Source organism: Rhyacophila brunnea, unplaced genomic scaffold (genome assembly GCF_057557595.1).
Source record: "Rhyacophila brunnea isolate RB1 unplaced genomic scaffold, BYU_Rbru_1.0 scaffold_15, whole genome shotgun sequence".
NCBI lineage: Eukaryota > Metazoa > Arthropoda > Insecta > Trichoptera > Rhyacophilidae > Rhyacophila > Rhyacophila brunnea.
Genome location: NW_028232806.1, coordinates 81408 through 105204, shown reverse-complemented (window position 1 = coordinate 105204; position 23797 = coordinate 81408). Strand labels below are relative to the sequence as shown.

At 34.3% G+C, this 23797-nt stretch overlaps 1 protein-coding gene across 1 annotated transcript; it reads left to right on the top strand.

Moving 5' to 3' along the window:
• Positions 1 to 1923: 1923 nt before the first annotated feature.
• On the top strand, positions 1924 to 20453 carry LOC147074731 (uncharacterized). The gene is made up of 5 exons (XM_085943137.1): positions 1924 to 2195; positions 14913 to 15134; positions 17394 to 17476; positions 17738 to 18151; positions 19714 to 20453. Exons 2-5 carry the CDS (start codon positions 14996 to 14998, stop codon positions 19951 to 19953), a joined length of 876 nt encoding a protein of 291 aa, XP_085799263.1. The 5' UTR covers positions 1924 to 2195; positions 14913 to 14995; the 3' UTR covers positions 19954 to 20453.
• The last annotated feature ends 3344 nt before the right edge of the window (positions 20454 to 23797 follow it).

Here is a 23797-nt window from a genome sequence, read left to right as displayed (position 1 = left end):
GGTTCGATTCCTGAGGGGTGTCTTACTTTTTTCAAAAAGATTTTTTCTATTGGTTATAATATATTTTCTAAGAAGTGTCTTTCAAAATTATGTAAGTATGTTCAATAATTAGAATGTTACATTCTTAAAAGTTGTGAATTATTCGTTAAATAAAAGAAATAGTTAATTAAAAAATATAGAAAAAGTTTGAGAATAGTTATGATATGATTTAATTATGATAGCTTACCATGAACAGATTAAATTATCAAATCCGGCCATTATTCAAAAGAGTGGTTAATATGAATTCGAAAACATCGTAATACTAATATATTTTTATGAATATAATAATGAAATTCATGTGTGTGAAGGGTATTATAGACGTTGGATGCAGTGCAATCACAGCGTTGCAATAATAATATGTATTGTGCATTGTGCACTGCTGGAAATGCGCTACGCGGTGACTCGGAAAGCAGATCCGCTCGGCGTCAGTGGCGATACATCGCTTCGCTTTGCTCGGCTCTCCGTTCGCCTTTCCTTTCGATGAAAACAAAACATTCACATAACTAGGGGGCGGAACCTCACTGACAAACTGCGCATGATCGCCTCGTCCAGGGCTGCCGCAATACCTTGTAGGATTCCTTAAATAGTCCCACTCCAACAATTCAATTCGATGTATTTATTTGAGCTAAATAAAATGGACATCGAATTATTATCAGTTCAATATGTTTATTCCTAACTTGAAATTCAGTTAGATTACCTAATACTTCCCTCCAAATCAACCCGCCCTGCATCACACTCGGTTTAATCAAGCGCATCACGAGGCTCTACGTTTGGATGTGAAGAATCGGCAGCTGTCTACGCCAGGGAATATCTCAAGATCAAATGCCCAAGACCGAGGTCGCTATGCACTCGAGTGTGCTTTGACTAACTTTACTGAGAATTAACAAAATAAATAATTCTAACTCACATTATTATAACATGTAACAACAAAGCGATAACACGTGATAACTAAAATATGTGAAGGGATTTCCACGATTGCAATTAGACGCCGCATTTGTTAAAAGCATTATTAGTCGGCCTTTGTGGCGACCAAGTCGGACGGCCCGATAAGCCAGTGGTGGTGCAATCGGTTCTTGTGAATTATTTCACTCGGTCGCTGCGCTTAATCACTTCCGTAACAATCAAAGCATAACGGTTTCCGCACAGTAGAGATTGGAATAACAAACAAACAACCGATTGGATTCTTGCGCTAGGTCAAATACAAATTTAAAATGAACAACAACCCACGACTTCATAATATTTATACTGAGACGGCCTCTTTACAAACAAGGACAGGAATTAGCCAGAATTACTTATACCTAATCTATTATCGGCAACTACTTAGTTAAATTATCGGTAGGTAACATGAATCGCTTTCTTATTTCGACAACCTTTAAGTCAATATGTAGAATGGCGCATTGGCAACCATATAATATGTTTACTATATCTTGAAAATTCGATATGCTTGTCGCCAGTCCCCCAGCGCACCTGACGGCTGTCTGCCAAACTAAATAACAAGGAAAAACACCATCAAATAATAATAGTAATGTTGTATGTTGTTAAGGAAAATTAAATAATACTTAATGCGCTTAAAAATGACTTAATATCTATGATTGTTTTAGTTCTTTATATTATATAAATATATTGCAATTCGTTTTATTTATTTATAAAGTAACACTTTAATATTAAAATGTTACATCCGAAACATAATAAGTATATTATGTAATATTATTATCACTTTACAGAAATTGAAAAAAAAAATGATTTAAATTCAGTTTTGTTGAAAATAAATTCACATTGAATGAGTTGAACGTGTAATATTCATCTGGCGCGCGTAAAAAAAGTAAGCAGACGGCCAGAACAGTTGGAACATTTTTGGTGAAACGCCTTGCGCCGAAAGAAAACGAAGAAGGCTGACATTGCAAATGGCGGACTGTCACTCTAGACTGTCAACAAACCGAAAAGATACAGTAAACCATGCAATATTACGTCATATCATCATAATAATTGCATATAAAGACATTGTGAGTGATTGTGTTTTGATAATTCGTTGATTTGCCAATAGTTTGGTAAGCTTTTTGACAGAAAACACCAAGTCGCAATAGCGCTATGTAAACATATTGAGGGGTTAATTACTTCATGATTCTCAAGGATTTTCTTCTGGGTGTAATTTTCAGGTAATATATTTATATTATTTTTTGTTTAATATTGCCATTCGTTTCAACGATTATCTGCAATCTCTTCAGAAAATAAAGGTAGTAATTTATTATCGATTAACGAAGTAAACGAGTGGCAAGTACTCGAAATTATTTTCCTCTCGAAGCTAGACGTCATTTCCATTAATTTGGAGGAAATTCTAAAGTACCTAGTGATTGTATTTTGTGATATCGAGATAAGGATATTGCCAGGACAAATAATTGTTTTATAATATTTAAGAAGTTATACATATTATTATGTACTGCTATTAATTTATATTTAAATACCACCTCATTGATCGTAAATAATAATAGTTATATTTGCTATAATTTATGTTAAATTACGAACTAAAGGACTAAATTAGGTACTAACTTAGGAAAAAAACTGTATACAGTAACCGACTTTTTTACTTTCTCCGATCCCAAGAAGATCATATCATGGGCATGGGCCTCCACGGAGTATTTATAGATTTTTATTTTTGCGAGAAATGTATGTTAATCACTCGCTCAACCGATTACTTCAAAATCATAATCTGAATTGAAATGTGTGATCTTTTCGCCAAACCCCGGCATCCACAACATTACATGGCATCACCCGCTTCACATCGGGGGCGTACATAAACATAATAAACTAATAAATTCTTCTTTTTTCTTCAGTTTCTAATTAAAATTGCAATCGACGTATGATATATTATAATTGTTTTACTTTTTACATAATAAGCACTGTTAGATATTTAAAAAAATATTACACTAAGTAGGTACTTATCTTCATTTTATTTATTAAGATTTGCTTGGTAGAATTCTATAACATTATAATAGGAGGTACCAATACTATATTTTATAGGTATCATTATTCCTAAAAACGTAGTCTTTTATTACCAGAAATAGTTGTTAAACAAATTTGTGGAATTTAATACCTATCTATAATCAACATTATAATAAAAAATTATATACTTACCTAATTAACTTACTTACTTAATTTCATTATCAATATACTTTTATGTTCTTAAAGATTTTTCAATATTTTAAGGCCAAAAAAAAAATATTATTATATTTCTACCTGCTATGTTATAGGTATTATTGAACATCAATTCTTTCAGGGGAGTGGGTGTATTATTACTAGGGGCCGTATTTGTATGCAACAAAAAACATGGTTATATGCATGCACGTATGTACTTAAAATCAATAAAATATGTACTAAAACCGAAGAAATATGCAGTTAAAAATTGACATTTTTTGTGAGAAATAATTATAAATACCCACTTCACCCAATATTACCGACAAAAAATCGAATAACTAGTTAATAATTTTTCAACATAATACGATATCAGAACAAAAAACAAAAACAAAGAATATAAAGTTAATCAATTACAATTTTCAAAATAGTTTTTTCACAAGTACCTACAAATAATTGAATAATAAATGCAATGTAAACCAAACACAACTTAAAAAACAAAAACGACACACTACTATTCCTAAATACTATTTTCTGTTTTTTGCCCGAAAAAAAAAATACATTATTTTTTTCAATATTATGCTCTGGCATTAAATTTTTCTGCATATGTATCTGTCAGTATTTTGTTTATATGCAGAAAACTACCTCTCAACGTCCACTTGGGCAAACTTTAAATAATAGTACCCGAGTTGACTTCACTTTTTCCACTGATAAATCCACAGCTCGGAGATGGCATTAAAAATGCAAGTGCAGCTAAACTATCTTCCTTCCTAACTTAGTTATATTTCGATAAAATAATTTAAAAAAACTAAAATTATACATTCAAAAGCTAATAAAATATGCATTTATTTATGAAATATGCACGTATGTCTCAAATATGCTCCAACGTCTCAAATATGCATTTATATGCACAATAAAATTTTATTTTTGGATTCTGTGTCTTTCAAAACAGATTTCTGTGCAACTCTCATAGCTGTGCATACACCCTAACAAAACATGCACTAGCATATAAATCCGGGCCCTAATTATTACAATTATTATATTTCCCATACCTAAATAAATAAGATACCTATCAACATCGTACATACAGATGCTGAAGACCGTATGCAATTATTTACACCAGCCTTTTTCAAGAGATTCAGAATTAATAAGTTTACTTGATGACAAAGACGTAATAAATACGTTTTATAAAAGTACTTCGGTTGATTTTTTTATACTACGAGTATTAAAATTGTATAGTTTCGTTTTGATTTATACACATCAGCGGTAGGTTTTCCTTGAAAAGTAAATTATTTTTAGAGTAAAGAAACGCCCACGGTGGCCGCGCGGCATAAGCGTTGGACTACCACGCCGTGGGTCCCAGGTTCGAATCCTGGGTCTGGCAAGTAGGGGAACCTGTTGTACCTTGGACATGGTTGTACCTCGAACACATGCATGTTTTTGTATATTGGCGCCATTTTATCTTGAAATTTACAATAGTAGTTTAAACACCTTCATTTTGGTGGATAATTAAAGCTAGTTTCAGACGGCAAGCGGCACGCGTGTTTATGTGAAGTGAGTTTGAAAATTTTCGTTCGTAAAAGTAAGTTTTTTTCATTTTTATTTTTTGTAAATATATGCCATACTATGTTTCTTGTGTGAATAAGTAATAGTGTAATTGAATTAAATTTCATATGTCCATAACATTGGGTTATTATAGATTTTGTATTCCTTACCTAAAAAAAACTATTAATTGTTTTTGTCATTTTGGCGTGGTGTTGTACCTTGGACATAAAAAATGCGTTGTACCTCGAACATGTCCAAGGTACAACGCGTTTGCCACCCATATTGTGTATGACTATGATTAGTATTGTTCATTCATTTAAACATTCAATTTAATTCAAACTATTGTTTAAACTTGTTCCAGGTGTTTACTTAATATGCCTCGTACGTATCAAGACAGGAATCAAGAGGGTTCGCCCGGATAACGAAAAAATACAAAGTGCGATCCGTTTAATAAAATAACAAAAATATACGCTGAACAGAGCTCCGAAACTAAACGGGTTACTCAGAAGCACAATAAGAAAGTATATTCATCATTTTGAAAATACTGAAAAGCCTGACCCATTATGAAAATCTTCCTTCAAAGAAAATTTTCAGTGAAGAAGAAGAACATAATATGTTGCTGCAATACATTACAGAAGCTGCATCTTTGCAGTATGCCTTCTATGATAAGACCTCACCCCAAAGCTGCCCCGCGGAAAAATAATCGCCAGGGGCGAGAAAAGGGTCGATCTCGTAGTCTGACTGATACACCGGAGAAATTAAGAATCGAGGATAAAAAGAAAACCAAGCTGGCGAAGACTTAAAATATTATTCCATCGAAAAAAACTAATTATGTTCTTTAAAAAGTTTCTGCTGTTAAGAAAAAGCTATTAGTTAGTTTCGAATCTTCATCAGCAGAGTCATCGGCTGATAATTTTGCTCTTCAAGACTCCAGCGATTCAGAAGGACCTCAAGAATTTCCAGATGAATTTTAATCTACACTGAATTTAGAATATCAAGTAGGGGATTTTGTAATTTTTCTTTATGAAAGAGAATAATTATTTTCTAGGAAAGATCCTAGAAATATGCAAGGATGGGGCCAAGATTAGCTCAATGCGAAAATCGCTAAAGGGTTGGAAATGGTCGGAGAACATCGACTCGAAGAATTATCCTTGAGGTGACGTAATCCAGAAAATTCTACTACCTGAAAAATGCCAATCTAAATTTATTTAATTTACTAAATTCTAAATCTACATTTATCAAGTTAAGGAAATGGTCAAGTATTAGGGTGATAAGGCAGAGATAATTGAGGTTTTATTATTAAATACGATTCATTTTATGTGTTATAATATCTACCTAATTCTAATTAAGATAATTATGGTTTATGATGAAGTATAACTGTTATGAAAAAAATGTTCTTCTGTTCCATAAAATATATTTGTAAAAAGCTTATTTTCTTTTGTCGTAATAAACAAGCGAATGCGAATTTAATAAATCTGTGTTTTTATTTAGCATTTGGTACCTAAATGTCCCCTTATTAGGATTTTTTAAATGTATGTCCAAGGTACAACCTGAGGTACAACACCCCTGTTGTACCTTGGACCTAAATCCACATTTTTTTATATGGCCTAAAATCACCATAAATATCAAGATATTTAATTTGATACATGTATCAAAGCATGCGCAACAGATGCTAAAATCAAACCAACTAAAGTTGGCAATTTTACCTATAACCAGTAATTTATGAAAAATCAAAAACAGAAAATAGGTCCGAGGTACAACAGGTTCCCCTACACATATTATTGTTTTTCAATTTGTGAGAGTCAGGGTATGGATCTAATAGGTTGAGCAAGTGGCTGACATCCATTTCTCGTAAAAAAGACAAAATCTGTTAATACAAACCTCTACTCTGTGGAGGCCCATATGATCCTATTAGGATCGGACATGGTCGGAAAAAAAAAATGTTACACTTCCGGAAATATCTTATAATACTCGTATGTTAAAAATATTGACCTTTCCTGTAATCTTTATACCTTTACTTATATCATACTTTATACCATACTTTTCTGAGATTTGAAAATAACTTTTAAAAGGCATTTCATTGTCGCTGACAACTTTTTAATAGGTCAGGTATTTAGATTATTTTTCATTTATATTTAAAACTATTTATAAACACTCCACGTGCATACAGTATTTAAAGGCGACGGAAACCTAAAGTAATTACTTCTCCACATTTATGCATAGCTTCTCCGACACTCACCTGCAAAGCAATATTTATTACAATATTTAATACAATATTTCGAACATGTCCGATCCTGATAGGATCATATGGGCCTCCACAGAGTGGAGGTTTGTATTGACAGTTTTTTTTTGTTTTTTACGAGAAATGGGTGTCAGCCACTTGCTCAACCTATTAGGTCCATACCCTGACACACACAAATTGAAAAACAATATGTGTACTTGCCAGACCCAGGATTCGAACCTGGGACCCACGGCTTTATAGTCCAACGCTTATGCCGCGCGGCCACCGTGGGCGTTATTATTTACGAACGTGTAACTCAATGTGTGTTTCAATAATCATATTGTGTAGCAAGTTGATTTGATATTTGCACAAACAATAGTAATTTAGTATAAATCATAAAATTGTAGATAACTTATAATTCTTCTTCTTTCGCCCTGTCACGACCCAGCGTTAGGGCATAGGGCAATCACAAGGTCGCGCCACTTCCCTCGGTCCATCGCCAACTCTTGCACCTCCCGCCATTCCAGACCTGCAGCGCGTAGTCGCTTTCGTAGCACCGCTGCAGGGTGAGGGAGGGCCAGCCACGACGACGGAACCCTTGAGGCTGTGCCACACACCTTATATTTACTTACCTACTAATAAATTATTAATGTACATATCTATATTTAACGTCTTTCTCTGATAACTACATAATTGCTTGATTTTTTTTTTACTTTTATATTATGAGATATTATATGATAAGTGCGCATTTTATGATTTATTCAGTGGATGATAATTATTATATTATAAGTTTCGTTCCTAAATCGTGTATATGCACCATTGTGGAGTAAAGGTTGTATTAAAAAGCCTTCTAGAATTATCATTATTGTCAGATTGGTGTAATGACAATTATTATACCTATTATTAAAATCCACCACTTTGTGATTTGGACGGAAAGCTGACTGCAAGACCTAGCAAAATAGCTGTCTCTGTTGGTGACTCTAAAATACTTAGGAATATATTATGGAGAATAAGTAATGAAAGATAAAATAAACACCAATTAGTTATGTTATTTTATTTTTTCTTTTACCACTGTTCTACATTAATACTATTAATTATAAAAGATTAATTTAATTTTTCGACATTATGGCATTAATGTTGTAGTTTATATTACAAATTTAAAAAAATACCTACTAAGAAAAAAAAACTAACTTAATAATTAGTATTTTATTAAAACCAACTGTTTTAGATCCTCTACGTTTCGAAAACACAGCTAGGTACCTAATAAAAATATATTTTTTTAATGAGGAATTCCTATTTTATTTGACTTCTACGTGAACATGTTAAGGAAAAACTTTGACCACGTTAGTAATTTATTGATTGAAATATTGTATATTTAATATTTAAATTGAGTATTGGGGGAAACGGTTTTCATATTTTATTTATGGATCCATAACTTTCCGATTAACAGCCGGTGTAATCAGCTCACTTATGACATAATTAACTTTGGTAGGTTCTCCCAAGTTTCAAGATTTGGCATCCTATCGAAGCTCTAATTTCTTAGTTGGGCCGATCCATTTTTAGTTTGTTGTGGTGACCTATTGAGCATTGAACCCGCGCGGAATGGCCTACAAAACTTCGCTCGTTCAGGTCAGCCGAACGACTCCGATTAATAGCTCCATCCAATATTATTAACTATCCACCGGGAATGTAGCGTAGAGTAATAGTTACTCCGAACATGACCCTTATAAATATATACAAATAAAAAACGATTCTACATGATTTTTTAACATTTATGATCCTGTATTCATATGATATTAACCGAATTGAAATCCGCTAATCTTGTCACTTGCTTCAAATAGTGTTACGTGACTTTAATTATAATAAAATATTTTAAAGTGGAATCAGGTAATTATTCTAATAAAAATGGCGAGTGGTCAATAGATGGGATCATCCAAAGAAATATCGATAAAATGCATATTTATATATTATTATTAGTATTATTATTATTAACCCTATTATTATTTATTGCGCAATCGTGCGGTAAATTTCAAATACCAATGCTTTTTCTAAAGGTTATATATTGACTTTTCCGGTTAGTTATGCATATATTATTATGAATATTGTCGTAGAGCTACCATTCATCAATTTGACACATCATACTATTAATAATTATCGCCGCATGCCTTGATTCAGTTTTTACAAAACCCTAACTAGATAATAATAAACCTATATATTATAATGATATAGGTACATTGCAGGAATTTTTCCAACAGCATCCCTACAAACAAAAGTCAACGTCTGTCACTGATTCTAACATAACATGTACCTACTCATGGGATCGATTGTATGGTTACCAGTGAAATACGTTTATACACGTCTTACTATAATTGTATTTAGGTTGATTATATAACCCCCCCACCACTATTCACAATGACTCAATTCAAGTAAATGTTGGCGCCCTTTGAAGCGCATTGAAATACCGACAGTATGTCTGTAGATAGCGAACGTTTCCTGGTCAACGCAAGTATTGCTCTTTACAATGGTGCGCACCACGTAATCAGAAACATTTGTCTGAGGGCACTTAGGCCATTGTGTGGATCCAGTATTTAAGATGTTCATTTATCAACGTTTAAGTTTCAACGAAGGACACAATTGTAAGACTTGTAAGATTGTGCATGTTGCCAGTGCCGACGCCCGCAGCGGACTATGGACCAGTAACCCCCTCGAAGTGAAATCCTTATTTTATAGAGATCGTAGCATTGGTCGTAGTACGGTGGCCGAGCGACTTGAGCGTCGGCTTACAACATCGTGGATCCCTGGTTCAAATCCTGGGTCTGGCAAATACACGTCATATTGTTTTTCAATTTGTGTTTAGAGTCTGATTATGAAGCTAATAGGTTGATTAAGTGGCTAACATCCGTTACAAAATCTGTAACAAATACAAACCCTAAACCTCCTGTCTGTGGAGGCCCATATGATCTTATCAGTCAATTATTGTCGATGGAAAGACATTGTAAGTACGTATTTAAATAAAACGCAATATTTACTACATATTCCACATAATTAAATAATGACCATAACTGGTTTCGTCCGCTTCAATAGAACATAAGTATTATTTTCAACTGAGTTAGCTAAGAATTTTTTTAATAACGTTTTCAAACTGAATACCCCTGGATCATATTTGGGGTCTGGTATGCATAATATAGGTGTCGCCAGACAATCTAAAATAAATGTCAAAAGTAGCTCTCATACTTATTGAGTTTAAAAACTCCTGATATAATTATTTTGTAATCTCTATCAAATGTTGTGATGTTCTGAGTAAAAACTCATCTCTGTTTAGTAGTTTCAAGTATTTCGGTACACACCTATATTAGGGTCACTTATTGAAAGTACCGACGAAATATTCCTGTTACTCTTCTTACACTATCTCAATACCATTCATTATTTTATTTCAAATAGAAAACAAAAATGACGTAATTAAGTAGGATGCACGTAGCTTAATTGTAAAATCACACTAGCATGAATCCAGCGGTTACAGGTGTAAGTCCCGTCGGGTGTCGTGTTTTTTTAATGGATTTTTTGAGATGTTTTCAAATCATGTGTGTTAAAAAGGAACAATTTCTATCGGTCTCGAATTTACGTCAACTCTTACTTATTATTAATAGAATAAAGGTATTTTACCACGTTTTTATTAGCTCGTATTCTTGTTTGTCCAGTACAAATTTTTCCTTGTTTGTCCAATACAAATCTTGCAATAATCGATTTTTAACTAACTTCCCGACTAACTAGACATTTGAAACTTTTAGAATATATTAGAACACGATGACAATGCATTCTTTTAATACTTTTAGCCATCTTTAAGCAGAATTGAATTCATTTTCAGTTAATTCTATTTTGTATAAAAGTTATTTCGGAAAAAAATTCGTAAAAAGTAAAACACTATTATTGGTTGCTAAGGGGGTCCTAGCAACTAAATTATTAATATATACGTGCGTTACTATGGAAATCAATATGAAATGTCAAAATGACATTTCAGTATTCTATATTTATTCAGTATTTCTATCAAGTACAAAAAAAAGTATTTGTTAATACATAGAATTGTCAAGTTTGTAATTATGATTCAACAGAACATTTTTAAAAACGTGGTATATAAAAAGTTCTTTTTAGCTTGTAATTATTATAAATCAGCTTATTTGACCTAATATGAATTGTGTTTTTCAAAATCAAGTTACCTATTTATTGTGTCAGAAAACAATTTCATTGAGGTCAAAAAACTGATGTAACAGTGAGATATTTATCATTGTGATGATGTAGGACTGTAGGTACTAGGTAGTATGTATGAATGCGTTGAATATGAATAATTGTCTGGGCTTATTAAATTTGTCAAAATTAAACAGTCTGCGGCAAAACTAGGCATGGCCCTCACATCTTGAAACGGGCCCTCAGGCTAGAATCTTCGGCGGCCTTCCCTACCTATCGCTAAGGTCAAAGGAAACGTAACACTATACAAGCATTTTCCAAATGCTGTTCGATGTAAAATTATTTAGCGATTTTTGTAAACATCTACTTGAATTATAGAGTTGTCGAGTATTGACACACGATAATCAAAAGTTTTATTACATAACAATTACTACTTTTTTACTATTTGAGAAAAAAATTAATGTGCGTTTATCTCACTTATCTGGTCGACTTATCACGCCGGGCCGGGCCATTATCTTGGGTGTTGCCTCACGGCGCCACGGTGTGCAGTTTGAATACACCGCTATCTTCTAATATATAAAAATAAATATTTTTTTGTTTGTTTGCTTGTTCGTATTTTATGTGCTGCCATTCCGTTCATCCGATTGCGATAAAACTTTGTCAACTTATTGCTTGCACTTGCGCGAAGAGTATAGGCTATACTAATATATAAAAATGAATGTCTGTCTGTTTGTATGTCCGTCTGTCTGTCCCGTATGCGTTCCTATACCATTCATCCGATTGCAATGGAATTTTGATCAAGTATTGTGCTCACGCCCGCAAATGTTTCTTAATTCATACAACCATTTCTTTTTCTTTTTCATCTATTCTATCTTCTTCTATTCGTATGGGTTCTTATACCATTCATCTGATTGCGATGAAATTTTGACAAGTTGTTGTGCGCACGCCCGCAAAGGTTTCTGAATTAGTACAACCATCTTCTTCTTATTCTATTCTATATTCTTCTATGCGTATGCGTTCCTATTCCATTCATCTGATTGCAATAAAATTGTCGTCAGTAATTGTGACAACACCCGCGAAGGTTTCTGAATTAGTACAACCATCTTCTTCTTCTATTCGTATGCGTTCCTATACCATTCATCCGATTGCAATGAAATTGTGATCAAGTGTTGTGCTTACGCCCGCAAAGGTTTATGAATTGATACAACTATTTTCTTCTATTCTATCTTCTTCTATTCGTATGCGTTCTTATACTATTCATCCGATTGCGATGACATTTTGACCAGTTGTTGTGCGCACGCCCGCAAAGGTTTCTGAATTAGTACAACCATCTTCTTATTCTTCTATTCGTATGCGTTCCTATACCGTTCATCCGTTTGCAATGAAACTTTGGTGAGTTGTCGTGCGCATGCCCACGAAGATTTCTGAATTAGAAAATCATCATCTTCTTCTATTTGTATGCGTTCCTATATCATTCATCCGATTGCGTGAAAACTTTTGTTAGTCGTTGTGCGCACACCTGCGAAGGTTTCTAAATTAGTATTATATAAAATACAAAGTTTATTGTTTGTTTGTTCCATCCAATTTTGGTTTTTTTACTGCATATTAATAACATTAATAACGTTTGCATATTTTGGATTCGATTTTAATTTAGTGTTCTTTTGTTTGACCTTTACTCCTATTAGAATTATTTTCATATTGCCATATTGTATTACACAGATATTTTAATATTAAAAAAAATTACCTCTTATTATTTTTTAAATATCTAAGATAAATATAACCACAAAGCGACCCTGTGCGAAGCCGGGTATTTCAGCTAGTAATGAATAAAAACGAAAAGTCTCGTATTTTCTGTTAGTAAAATACCTAAGCAAGGATTTCTCAAACATTTATTTGTTCTTGATAATGTGTAAAATGATGATATGTATTAGTTTCATAGGTAATATATTTATTAAAGGTTAAGCTATAAATCCATATAATATATACCCGTATCATACTAAGTTTATTGCCGTTTAGGTAACGGATATAGCTAGAATTTATATTCTGGCGGCAACCTTGGTTGTTGATCAAACATAATAATTATTATAATATGGCATCATAACAGCGTACTACCATATTATGTACTCATAAACCATGCCTAAATAGTTTACATGTTGGCTTGCTCAAAAATGCAACGGCGGTAGGCCGGCCAACATTTGGCAATCAAATATCTGGCAACGACATGATCATCCATATTGTTATTATAGCCTTAGCATTTTGGCAAAGCCGTTAATGAGTTGTCATTTGCCATTTGCGCCTGCGCGGGATTTAAACTCCATTCATATGAACAGACATCTAACATGCCAGCCACGTGTCCTAGCAAATACGGCAATATTAATTAGTTTGAGCACAAACACGTCGATCAGCAAATTTGTTAAATCTGACATAGCATGTCTGTCAGTGCGTTTAAGGCCTAATCCTAGCTAAATCCAGCAAGCATGGTGACTGGGATGGTTTCTTAACTGATTGGAGAAAATGAGCATGTCCAAATTGCGAACAATCGTCATTTGATTGATATCTACTACATAATATTATATTGCGCCGCCAGATCGCAGGTGTCATTTTTAAAATTAATACGGCTTGATTTGTATAGTGACCGGAGAGTGGAGTATTTAATACGTGCGAAACTCTCGGTAAAATTGTGATTTTTTTTGTAAATAATTCAAGTAGGTAGGTATTCATTGCCATTTCGTTTTGTAATATAACTATTCTCGTGTCTATCTCAGTTATCTGATAGCCAAATTGATAAAGCAGTTACTCATAATTTTTAAAATATTTTGAGATACCAATATGTGATAGGTATACAAAAATAAACATAATATTGACTATAGAATACTATAGAATACTATAGAATTATTCGTTTGTCAACTTTGTAAAAAAAATGAATAACGTTGATGATTGTTATCATTGAAAGGGGTTTTGGTTTTGCATTCTGCGCCATCACTATTATTAGCTAATCATTAATTAATTACGAGGGTACTTGCAGTTCCTATACTATTGTGTTTTAATACATGGACTGACCACTAACCAAAATTTGACAGTACCATTAAAAGTGCTTGACGCCGAAATCAAACGACCGAAGAATGGTGAAGTGAACTAGTGGGTGAGCGGAAGGTCCTTGTCCTTGTCCGACACAACTCAATAGGTATATAATTCTACGAATTTAGCTGTGACGAAATAATATCGTTATATTAGTTACCCTCGCGTGGCTTGAATGGAAAGATAACTGTCAGCCGGCAACTAGTTCTTGAATGCTCCGGGTTCGATTCCCGGTGAGGTCAAAATATATGTACATAATCTAATATGACAATTCCTCAATCCTGGGAGGTTTGCCACTGTTATTGGGCTTCAAATAACATGCTAATTATATCGAATGGTCACCTTAATCGTTACGCGCTAGGCGCGTCTTTAGCATCCAATTTACAAAGAAACAAATATAAACACAAAAATAAATAAAATACCTCACCTTTCAGCTGAGTGCACATACACTCAAATTTAAAAAAAAATTTAATCCAGATGAAAGTCGGGGCATAAAGCAAATAATAAGCTGTGGTTTGCCCCTAACAAAAACACCTGTGACTTCTTGAAAATTATTAGATAAGCTTTCACCCATGTTTTTGTTATTTCCATAAACATCTAAGTATGTCCTATATCTTGTGTGAATCCTTGGTTTTAATTTAAGTCAAAACAAATCCTGCGACATAAACCCCTCCTAGATGATGTACCTATATACTAATAAACTTTCGTTTAATTTCAGGTTACAATAAAGTAAGCATAGTCCATTCAATAGGTGCCTTATTATCGGACGCCCCTATCAGAGTAGACTCGCATACTAATACCATGACGTCATCGCAAGATAGGGTGACGGGGCAAGGCGGGGGAAGTCCATCAAACTCTGACACCAACTCGTCTGCTGAGAACTTGCTCGTAGAGAGCATCGACGGGGAGTCCTGTGACGATGGTCTCTCTGAGAGAATTGGTAAAGTGTAGACTGTTTATTAGCTACTACCAAATTGGAAGGTATGCATAGGACCTGCCCTTTATCAATATTTGAAGGATATTTTACATCAATCAGTGGCAATGTGGTCATAAATTTATTTAATTATTTCAATATTAAATAATTACAAGATAAAAAGAACTTTTTATATACGACGTTTTTAAAATTATTAATATGCTCAAACTTGTATTTGATATGAAGTAAATAAAAAACATACAAACAAAATACAAATAAATATAGAATACTGAAATATCATCCTGACATTTCATTTTGATTTCCATAGTAACGCACGTATATATTAATAATTTAGTTGCTAGGACCACCCCCTTGGCAACCAATAATAGTCTTTTACTTTTTACGGATTTTTCTGAAATAACTTTCCATACAAAACAGAATTAACTGAAAATGAATTGAATTCAGCTTAAAGATAGCTAAAAGTATTAAAATAATGCATTGGCATCGTGTTCTGATATATTCTAAAAGTTTCAAAAGTTGTGAAATAGTAGGTATGCAGTTATGAAAAGTACACCGATTATTTTTTTAATAAGCTCGCATGTTTACAGTTAGTTGAATTTATTACTGTGCGCGGAGACATCGGATGCCAGCAGAGCCTTCTGCCTTCTGCCTTCGTGAAAGTATATTTTCGACCGGACATTATAAGTTGTATGTACTATGTACGAGTATCCTGAATACGCCGTAAATGCAAACGGTTATTAAAATATTTATAGAGAGATGATTGTATCGAAAGCGGAACGTAGGTATACGATGAAATAAATCCGAAGTGGCCCTTCCATGAATAATTTACTAGGGCTACTATTAATCCAGGGCGCGGAAACATTACAAGAGATATCAAAAGGATCTTCTCATTTGCATAGGCTGTATGCCCTAATAGCTCAAGCGACTCCGAGCTGATGGAATATACGGAATGTTCAAATGTTTTATGACGTAGCTTCCAAATTCTGATAGGTAGATATGATATATTATGATTATGTAGGGATGAAACAGGACATACTATATAATATATGTATTTGTAATGTTAATTTTAATATGTAATTTATGAGTTTATCCAATATGAAACCATTTGATAATAAGATTGTATAATTACGTCATGAAATATGGAGCCTTGTCTTTTAACATTTTCATTTCTCGGTAGATTATTACGAGAATAATCTCTAAGAACCTGTCTTGATAATTCAACAAATAGTATGTCTTCGTCCAGATGGGAAAATAGTTTTAATTTTCTACTCAAAGAAGAAAAAAATCCTCTCGAATTTATTTCAGAAAAGTATACTTTCAATGAGTACCTACAAAAATATTGATTTCTCGAGAAATGGACTTAAGGTGACGCATCAGTGAAACGCCAAATAATTTTCAACTGTACGCGCGACGAAATTTTGGGCTCGCTGCCATTCAGTGAGAGAATGTTGGCCCAGGAACACGTCACTTTGCTGCGTGATGGCGACGGGTCAATTAATTCTAAAATCGTGTAAAGATGACTAAAAACGTTACCCATTTACTTTAAAAAGCCTTAAGGCCATGCATTAGTTGAGGCACGGTCTAAAAAGATCGTTGCTAGGCGATGCGCGGATTGCGGGTGGCGGGTGAAAATGACGCCTGTCAAACGAAATATTATTTGTCATATAAATCCAACATACGTCCATTTTATGTTCTGTTTATTGTTCTATTAGTAACAATAATAATATATTCATTGACATGTTTTCTTTTTAAAGTAAATGGATAACGTTTTTAGTCATCTTTACACGATTTTAGAATTAATTGACCCGTCGCCATCATGCAGCAAAGTGACGTGTTCCTGGGTCAACATACTCTCATTGAATGGCAGCGAGTCCAAAATTTCGTCGCGCGTACAGTTGAAAATTATTTGGCGTTTCACTGATGCGTCACCTTAAGCAATTCTCAATTTTTCAGAATATAAACGTTCAAGAAACCACGACCTCTATATTGTGATGCACACATAGTATTCCACAGTCTACACAATGGACATACATACCGACAATAATAAAATTGAACATTAAAGTGTAATATATTATTGTTAAGTATTAACAAAAGTTGGACTGATTCAAACTTTTGTTGTATCAACTTTATCGATCAACAAAAGTTGGTATATGTTTATATTAATATATAATTGCCTATTTTCATTCAATATTAGTGTAGTAGTAGCGTTCGTTGTTTAAGTTGACGAAAGAAAAAATAGTAATACTAACTGTTTCGTCTGTTTAGGTGCAAATGGTTACTTAAATCCTGCAGGACCAGATTCGATTCCTTCCAGCCCGCCACCTTCATACCAGCATGTTTTAGAAGAGGTAATACTCGTTTTTTTTTCTTAAATAAATACATGAATATTATTTTTATACTATAATATTATATTTGATGTGCCAACACATAATATATAGGTACGTTACTATACTAAACTTGGACATGATTATTCATTATGACGGAAACGTGTTATCACTATCATCATCATAAAGTCTAATATAGACAAATTGGTAGTAGGTACAGCACCAGGCTCATCTTTAAAAAATAAGTCGATGACGATGATGGTGAAAGAACATCTCGTTTTTCAGACGAGACTGGCGGCTCTCTCCTGCGAACAGCAGTCGTCGAGAAGAAACCAAAGCTCCCCCTCCCCCGCCGCCACTGCCACCTCGCCGACGTCTTCCGAAGAATCCGCCCCCCGCACCTCCGCCTCGTCGTCGTCCGGCGGGAGCTCCGTCGTCCTCGACCACCCGCTGATGGAGCAAGCGCAGGGATGCTCGACGTCGTGGGCGGACCGGCAGGAGCCGTCGACGTCATATATGGCGGGCTCGCCGAAGACCTTCGACCAGTCCAGTCTGGCCACGCTGGCCATCGCTGACTCTGACTCCGACGACGATGAGATCGACGGCATCGACGGAGCGGACGACGACGACGGCGACGCCGCCGCTTACGACTGCAGATTGCGACTTCCTCACAGACAGCAGCAGCCCGATATCATTGAGGTAATTCAATATCTCCTTCTTCGACTCTCATCATTTTATTCTTCGCAACCGAATCGCTATCCGCCTTGTCAAGAGGCCTGATATTTATTTTTTAGGCAGGCTTGCGGCATTTCACATTATTCTAGCAAAAGCGTAGAGATATTTTATAGAAACTATTTAACTTAAGGAATTCATACATTGTCCTGTCACTGTTTGCTGGAATTACATATTACATATTATAAGGATTTTTTGTCTGACACGAATTATTTCTAAAGGCTGATAAATAATAATGGTATTAATTATTTTATCTAATGCCGTTATGTTGAAGATTGGATTATATAAGTAACTTAAATGAGATTTTAAATATAAATGAATACTAAGATTAAAGTATTGAAAATAAATAATGTACCCGCATTAAGGGCTGATCACGATTCTATACAACTTCTGGTGTAAAAGTTGTCAAAGGGTGACTTTAAAAAAAAAAAAGTGAAAAAGTGCTAGAAAATTGCCAAGTCTCGTAGTCAATCCTGCTCATATTTCTACGAGTCAGCTCGATAATGATTCCGACCTCTTTAGGGTTCTGGAGTGATGACACTTTTGAAGGAATCAATATGTATATTTCTGAGTGGTGTAAATTGTATACCTATATTCAATGTCAAATACCACATCTTTAAATCTTGTTCTTTTTTATAAGAATATTGGTAAGAGCGCCTTAACAACGGATCTTCTATTATAGTGTATATGAGGCTTCTCTATAATATGACAGCGGGTTGTAATCAAAGCCACAATTATATTAAAGTATACATATAAATATTATAACATAAAAGATCTATTATATCCCTAAAATTAGAGCAAATTTTGTGAACTAAAACTCTTCATATAAGTGATATTTATATAAAACAAAAAAAAAAATACCATAGCAGAGATGAAAAGCTTTCCTATCGTAGGGTGTAGATACGGAATGGTGGCTGGTGTGAAGGTAATGTGAGATGGGAGGGCTTCAGCGGGATGTAAGCCTGTTGTGGTTTGGACCCTTAGAAGTCCGGTACTTGATAAATTCCTCTGCAAGCTCTCTGACCGGCTTAAATTAATCATTTGAAAATAATACATGCTTTTGTGACATTTTAATAATTCATTCTGCTTTCTATATGCCTAAATTTTTGCAATATCTGAGCTCAAAATTAATATTAATTCATTAAATGTAAAAATATTATTGTTAATTTAATAGGTACTGGACGTACAACACATTTATTCAATATATTAGATTCTATACACAATTTTGAAAAACCTTGGAAACTAAAGTAAAAAATTCGACCGAATGGGATTTAAATTCACTCGTCTCGTGAATGGGATAAAAAAAAGATTATTTAATATAGACACGTAGTAGTAGTAGTAGAAATAAATTATTTCACCGCTTTCCCGCGATACGACATTTGGTACGTCTTTTACATTGCATTTTATGAGATTTGGATGATAATAATAAATTCGCTCAGTCCTTTTGGTATCTGCTAATACAAAATTTAGTTTGAATTTTAGTCATCCAAAGCGCACCGGTAATATCCGTTATTGTAATGTCCCATGAGGTGGTGGCCAACAAGACTTCGAAGGTGATGTACGCGGCGATGGCGCGCGAGCTGGGCATCCAGTGTCGCATGTCGGATCAGTGTCGCTGCTTGGACTGCCAAGGCGGCTACCTGGAGTGCGGGGGCTGCGACGGCACCGACGAGAACGACAAGACGGACGGTGGCCTCGGAGCCGGCACCCCCATGTTCGTTTCGGAGGTCTTCGGCCACGGCTCCGCTCCGGCCTGCGTCATCCTGTGAGGAAGTTGGACCTTTTCTATTGGTAGACTGTTATGCTTCGCCGCCCCGGAAGATGTTTAATCTCCGGAATGGATTTTAATTCAATATTTGAGTCGTAGAGAATGCAAATCGCCATCATTGATCAAGCGACACTTTTGCTACTCAACAACTCATTTAATGTGTTTTATTTTTCATAATATTGATGTACAATAAATTGTCTATTCTTCAAAGAGCAGCGACGTAAACGTATCCGCAATCGGGGGGGGGGGGGCGGTTTTTTAATATTACAATTAAGCGTTATTTATCATTTAACGTCAGTTACATAACTAAAGTTAAAACTTGGGATAATTTTATTATGCATTTTAATTCAAAATAAGAAAATAATATTAAATTGACAAAAGTATGTTGACTTCGTAATGGTTTTTTGTTGCTACCATTTTCACCCGAAAATAGTTCCCCTAATGAAGAGGCTTGGCCACTAAGACGCGCTACTGCCGCCATATTGAAAGTAACGGTAAATTAAAAAAAGAAATGAGTGAATTTAAAGTATCTTGACAAATTCATATTCATCAATACTCAGAATTTTAATTCAAAAACTGTTGATTACATTTGTTTAATCTACAAATCGGTAACCATTGCATATTATGATAAAAATGCGGTGCGTGAAGACGTATGTTGATAGTGAATCGATTACGCCACATTTAAATTCTTTGTGTACTTGATTAAGACATTGGTAATTCAGTTGACGCAGAGTTGTCGCGAGTTGCTGGTACTCGTATATCTCTAAAATCACTGTTAAAGTACCCGTCATGTCAATGGTATGACAAAAATAAATAGGAGAGTGTTAATAATCAAATAATTGTCATAAAAAATAAAGAATCGACTCTATTAGGAAGTATCGATTTGCTTATATCAAAGACATGAAATGAATGGTTTATTATAACTAAAATATGATACGCAAGTCGTATACTGCCGTTGTTAAAAATATCTAGCAAAATACTGTGTAAATCGTAGTGCACCTCATTCAAACCGTAGTAATCAACCGATAGGTTATTAGTCCGCAACGTGCGATGCGGATATGTATTAGCTTAGACCAGTGGTCGGCAAACCGCAGCTCGCGAGCCACACGTGGCTCTACCACAAATGACCACGTATGGACTAAAACAGTCAAAGTGTCTTCGAATATAACCAACCAGCAAGTCGAAGACCTTAAATTGATTTCAGCTTTATTAATAGTAGTTGTCGAGTTTTGTGACATAAATGATACAGGAAAAATTTGTATGGTTTATTTCATCTACAGGTAATAAAGAAGAACTTTAAGGAGTATTGCCACTCAAAGGACAAACACGTGGAGAGGATATTGCATATGCTGTAATTGAATGCATGGAAAAACATTATATTCCACTCGATAAAATTGTGTCAATTTCAACAGATAGGGCGAAAAGTATGCCGGTGTAGGAAAGGGGTTTGTTACTATTTTGAAAGAAAAAATAAGCACATTGCATCATTCTCAAAAAGCGCTTTGTGCGCAGACATTTTCAAAAGAAATTTGCAAAGTTAGCTCTTACTCATCGCCAATTATTTTTTTGTTAGTTTAGTACGCAGATCTTCTGCTGCATAACAGGGTACGTTGGTTATCAAGAGGAAATGTTTTAAAACATTTCGCTTCCTTTAAAGCACTTCTCCTTGAGAAGGGTGTTCACTATCCAGAAATAGGTAACGGACAATCAGTTGATCCAAAAATTTTATTTCATGGGAGACGTTACGTCTCATCTAAATTAGCTTAATCGTAAACTGCAGGGGGAAAGAAACACATTTTTTCGATGTTAGAAGTTATTTCATTCGAAAAGAAATTATCCCTTTTTGCTTAACATTTCGAAAGAGAATCTTCGATTCACTTTAAAAGCCTGCTGAAACATTGCTACGAAAATAATTCTGATATTCACATTTGCTATTTCAAAACAACAATTTTAAATATGAGGGAAGCTTTTCTCAGAAGGTTTCAGGAATTCAGAAACAGCAAAGCGACGTTAGTCTTTGTTAAAAAAAACCTCTTAATGCTACGGTAACAGTTTTTTTTCTCCCTTTAATGCTGATATTGGCAACATTGAAATTTTAAAATGCAATTGCTGAATTTAAAAAATAAAGAATTATAGAGCTCTAAATTTCAACGTCTCTGTGCTGATATGGACATATTGGAGAAAAACAAATAATTTAAATATGGTTCATAGCACAAGTAGTCTACTTTGAAAGACCTGGAGAAGGAAGACGATGATTTTTAACACCTGGAATAGTATTTCTGACTCATAATATGATCAATTGAAAAAAACTAGCGTTTGTTGTTCTTTTCCATTCCGGTTCTACATATTCATGCGAACAATCTTTTTCAAGCATGAACCTTATCAAGAATAAATTGAGAAGTCGTCTTATTGATGAAAACCTGGAATCGTGCCTAAAATTAAAAACAACAACATACAAGCCTGTCTTACCCAAACTTTTCAATAGATGGAAGGCAATTGTTAATTTAAAGAGAATTGATGTAATTTATATCTCTATAGACTTTTATATACTTTATTGATTTAATTTTATGGATAGCTTACTTAAAATTTAATTTTTTTCAATACATAAGATCATTATTAATATTACTAAGACATCTAGTTTTTTTCAGAGTACCTACCTATAGTTTAATTAAGACGTAAAACTTTAATCAAAGTTTAGTAAGTTAATAATCAGTGTACCTAAATCTATAGTTTAAGTTTAAGAAATTTGGCTCTTCAAAGAAATCGCAAACGTTGTATTGTTGATATTTGGCTCTCTTGACTAATGAGTTTGCCGACCACTGGCTTAGACTATAGATAGACTATAGTTAGTAGTATTAGCTACTCCCTCGACAGACTGATACCACGAGTGTGACAGAGAGAGCGCAATGCGCTTCTCTCATTATAGCAAGTACCTGCCTCGATTTCTATTTTCGTTTTACTTAAATTTCCATTAGACGAACTTATACCCGTAGCTGAAGTAATTTCTCTACAAAAAACTATTTTTATTACAATATGCCATTTCCAACGTACTTATGTAGGTACTCATTTTTAGATATTAAACTTCGTTCAACGAATAATTATTCGCAAGAATATAACATTTATTTATTTATTGAACATATTACATAATTTAAAAATACTTCTGATAAAATTCTTCTAATAGAAAAAAAATCTGTTTTGGAAAATACGACACCTAATAGGTTCGAACCTGTGCCTCCTGGGATTCGCGCCCATTTGCCCTGACCACTGAGCTATAATACGTGGTCCTTTTTTCTGGTGATTGTATATTTCTCAGAAGTGTTGTCAAATTATGTATTTGAGATATTTTTAAGTATCTATGTATATATAGTCGAACAACATCTTCTTGGGTACGTGTTAAAACTGTGATATAACATGCTCCTCTCATTATAAACTAACAAGCTCCTCCCATTTAGTCGACAACAGCGCCTTCCGGCTTGTGCCTAAATCTTCTTGTTGGACGCAGTTGAAAATATAAAAATCGCCCGCAATATCCCCCGATGGTGCAAATAACGCAGCATGCAGGACTGTTGAATTTTAGTATGTTATCGGGAATTACCACTATGCATTTGAAAAACCTCCCCTTTGGGGAATTATTTTCAGATAGTGAGTGGGTGGACCAATAAATTTTCAATTACAAGGTGCGTCACTGCTCTGGGGTTTAGATGATTACTATATTCGCATTGCAAAATAAAACGCTTTGATTGTGTGCAATTTTGTATTATACGCCTACCAATAGATTACTTTGTCCTCGTATCTAAGTATCACAGGGAGCGGCTTGAAGCCACTCGAATGGACCGATAACCGCA

Excerpts from the sequence above, each read along its gene's own strand:
- LOC147074731 (XM_085943137.1), top strand. The coding sequence starts at position 14,996 with ATGACGTCATCGCAAGATAGGGTGACGGGGCAAGGCGGGGGAAGTCCA. Across the intron at positions 17,477-17,737 it reads ACCAGCATGTTTTAGAAGAG|ACGAGACTGGCGGCTCTCTC; the intron begins GTAATACTCGTT and ends CTCGTTTTTCAG. Across the intron at positions 18,152-19,713 it reads AGCAGCCCGATATCATTGAG|GTGGTGGCCAACAAGACTTC; the intron begins GTAATTCAATAT and ends ATGTCCCATGAG.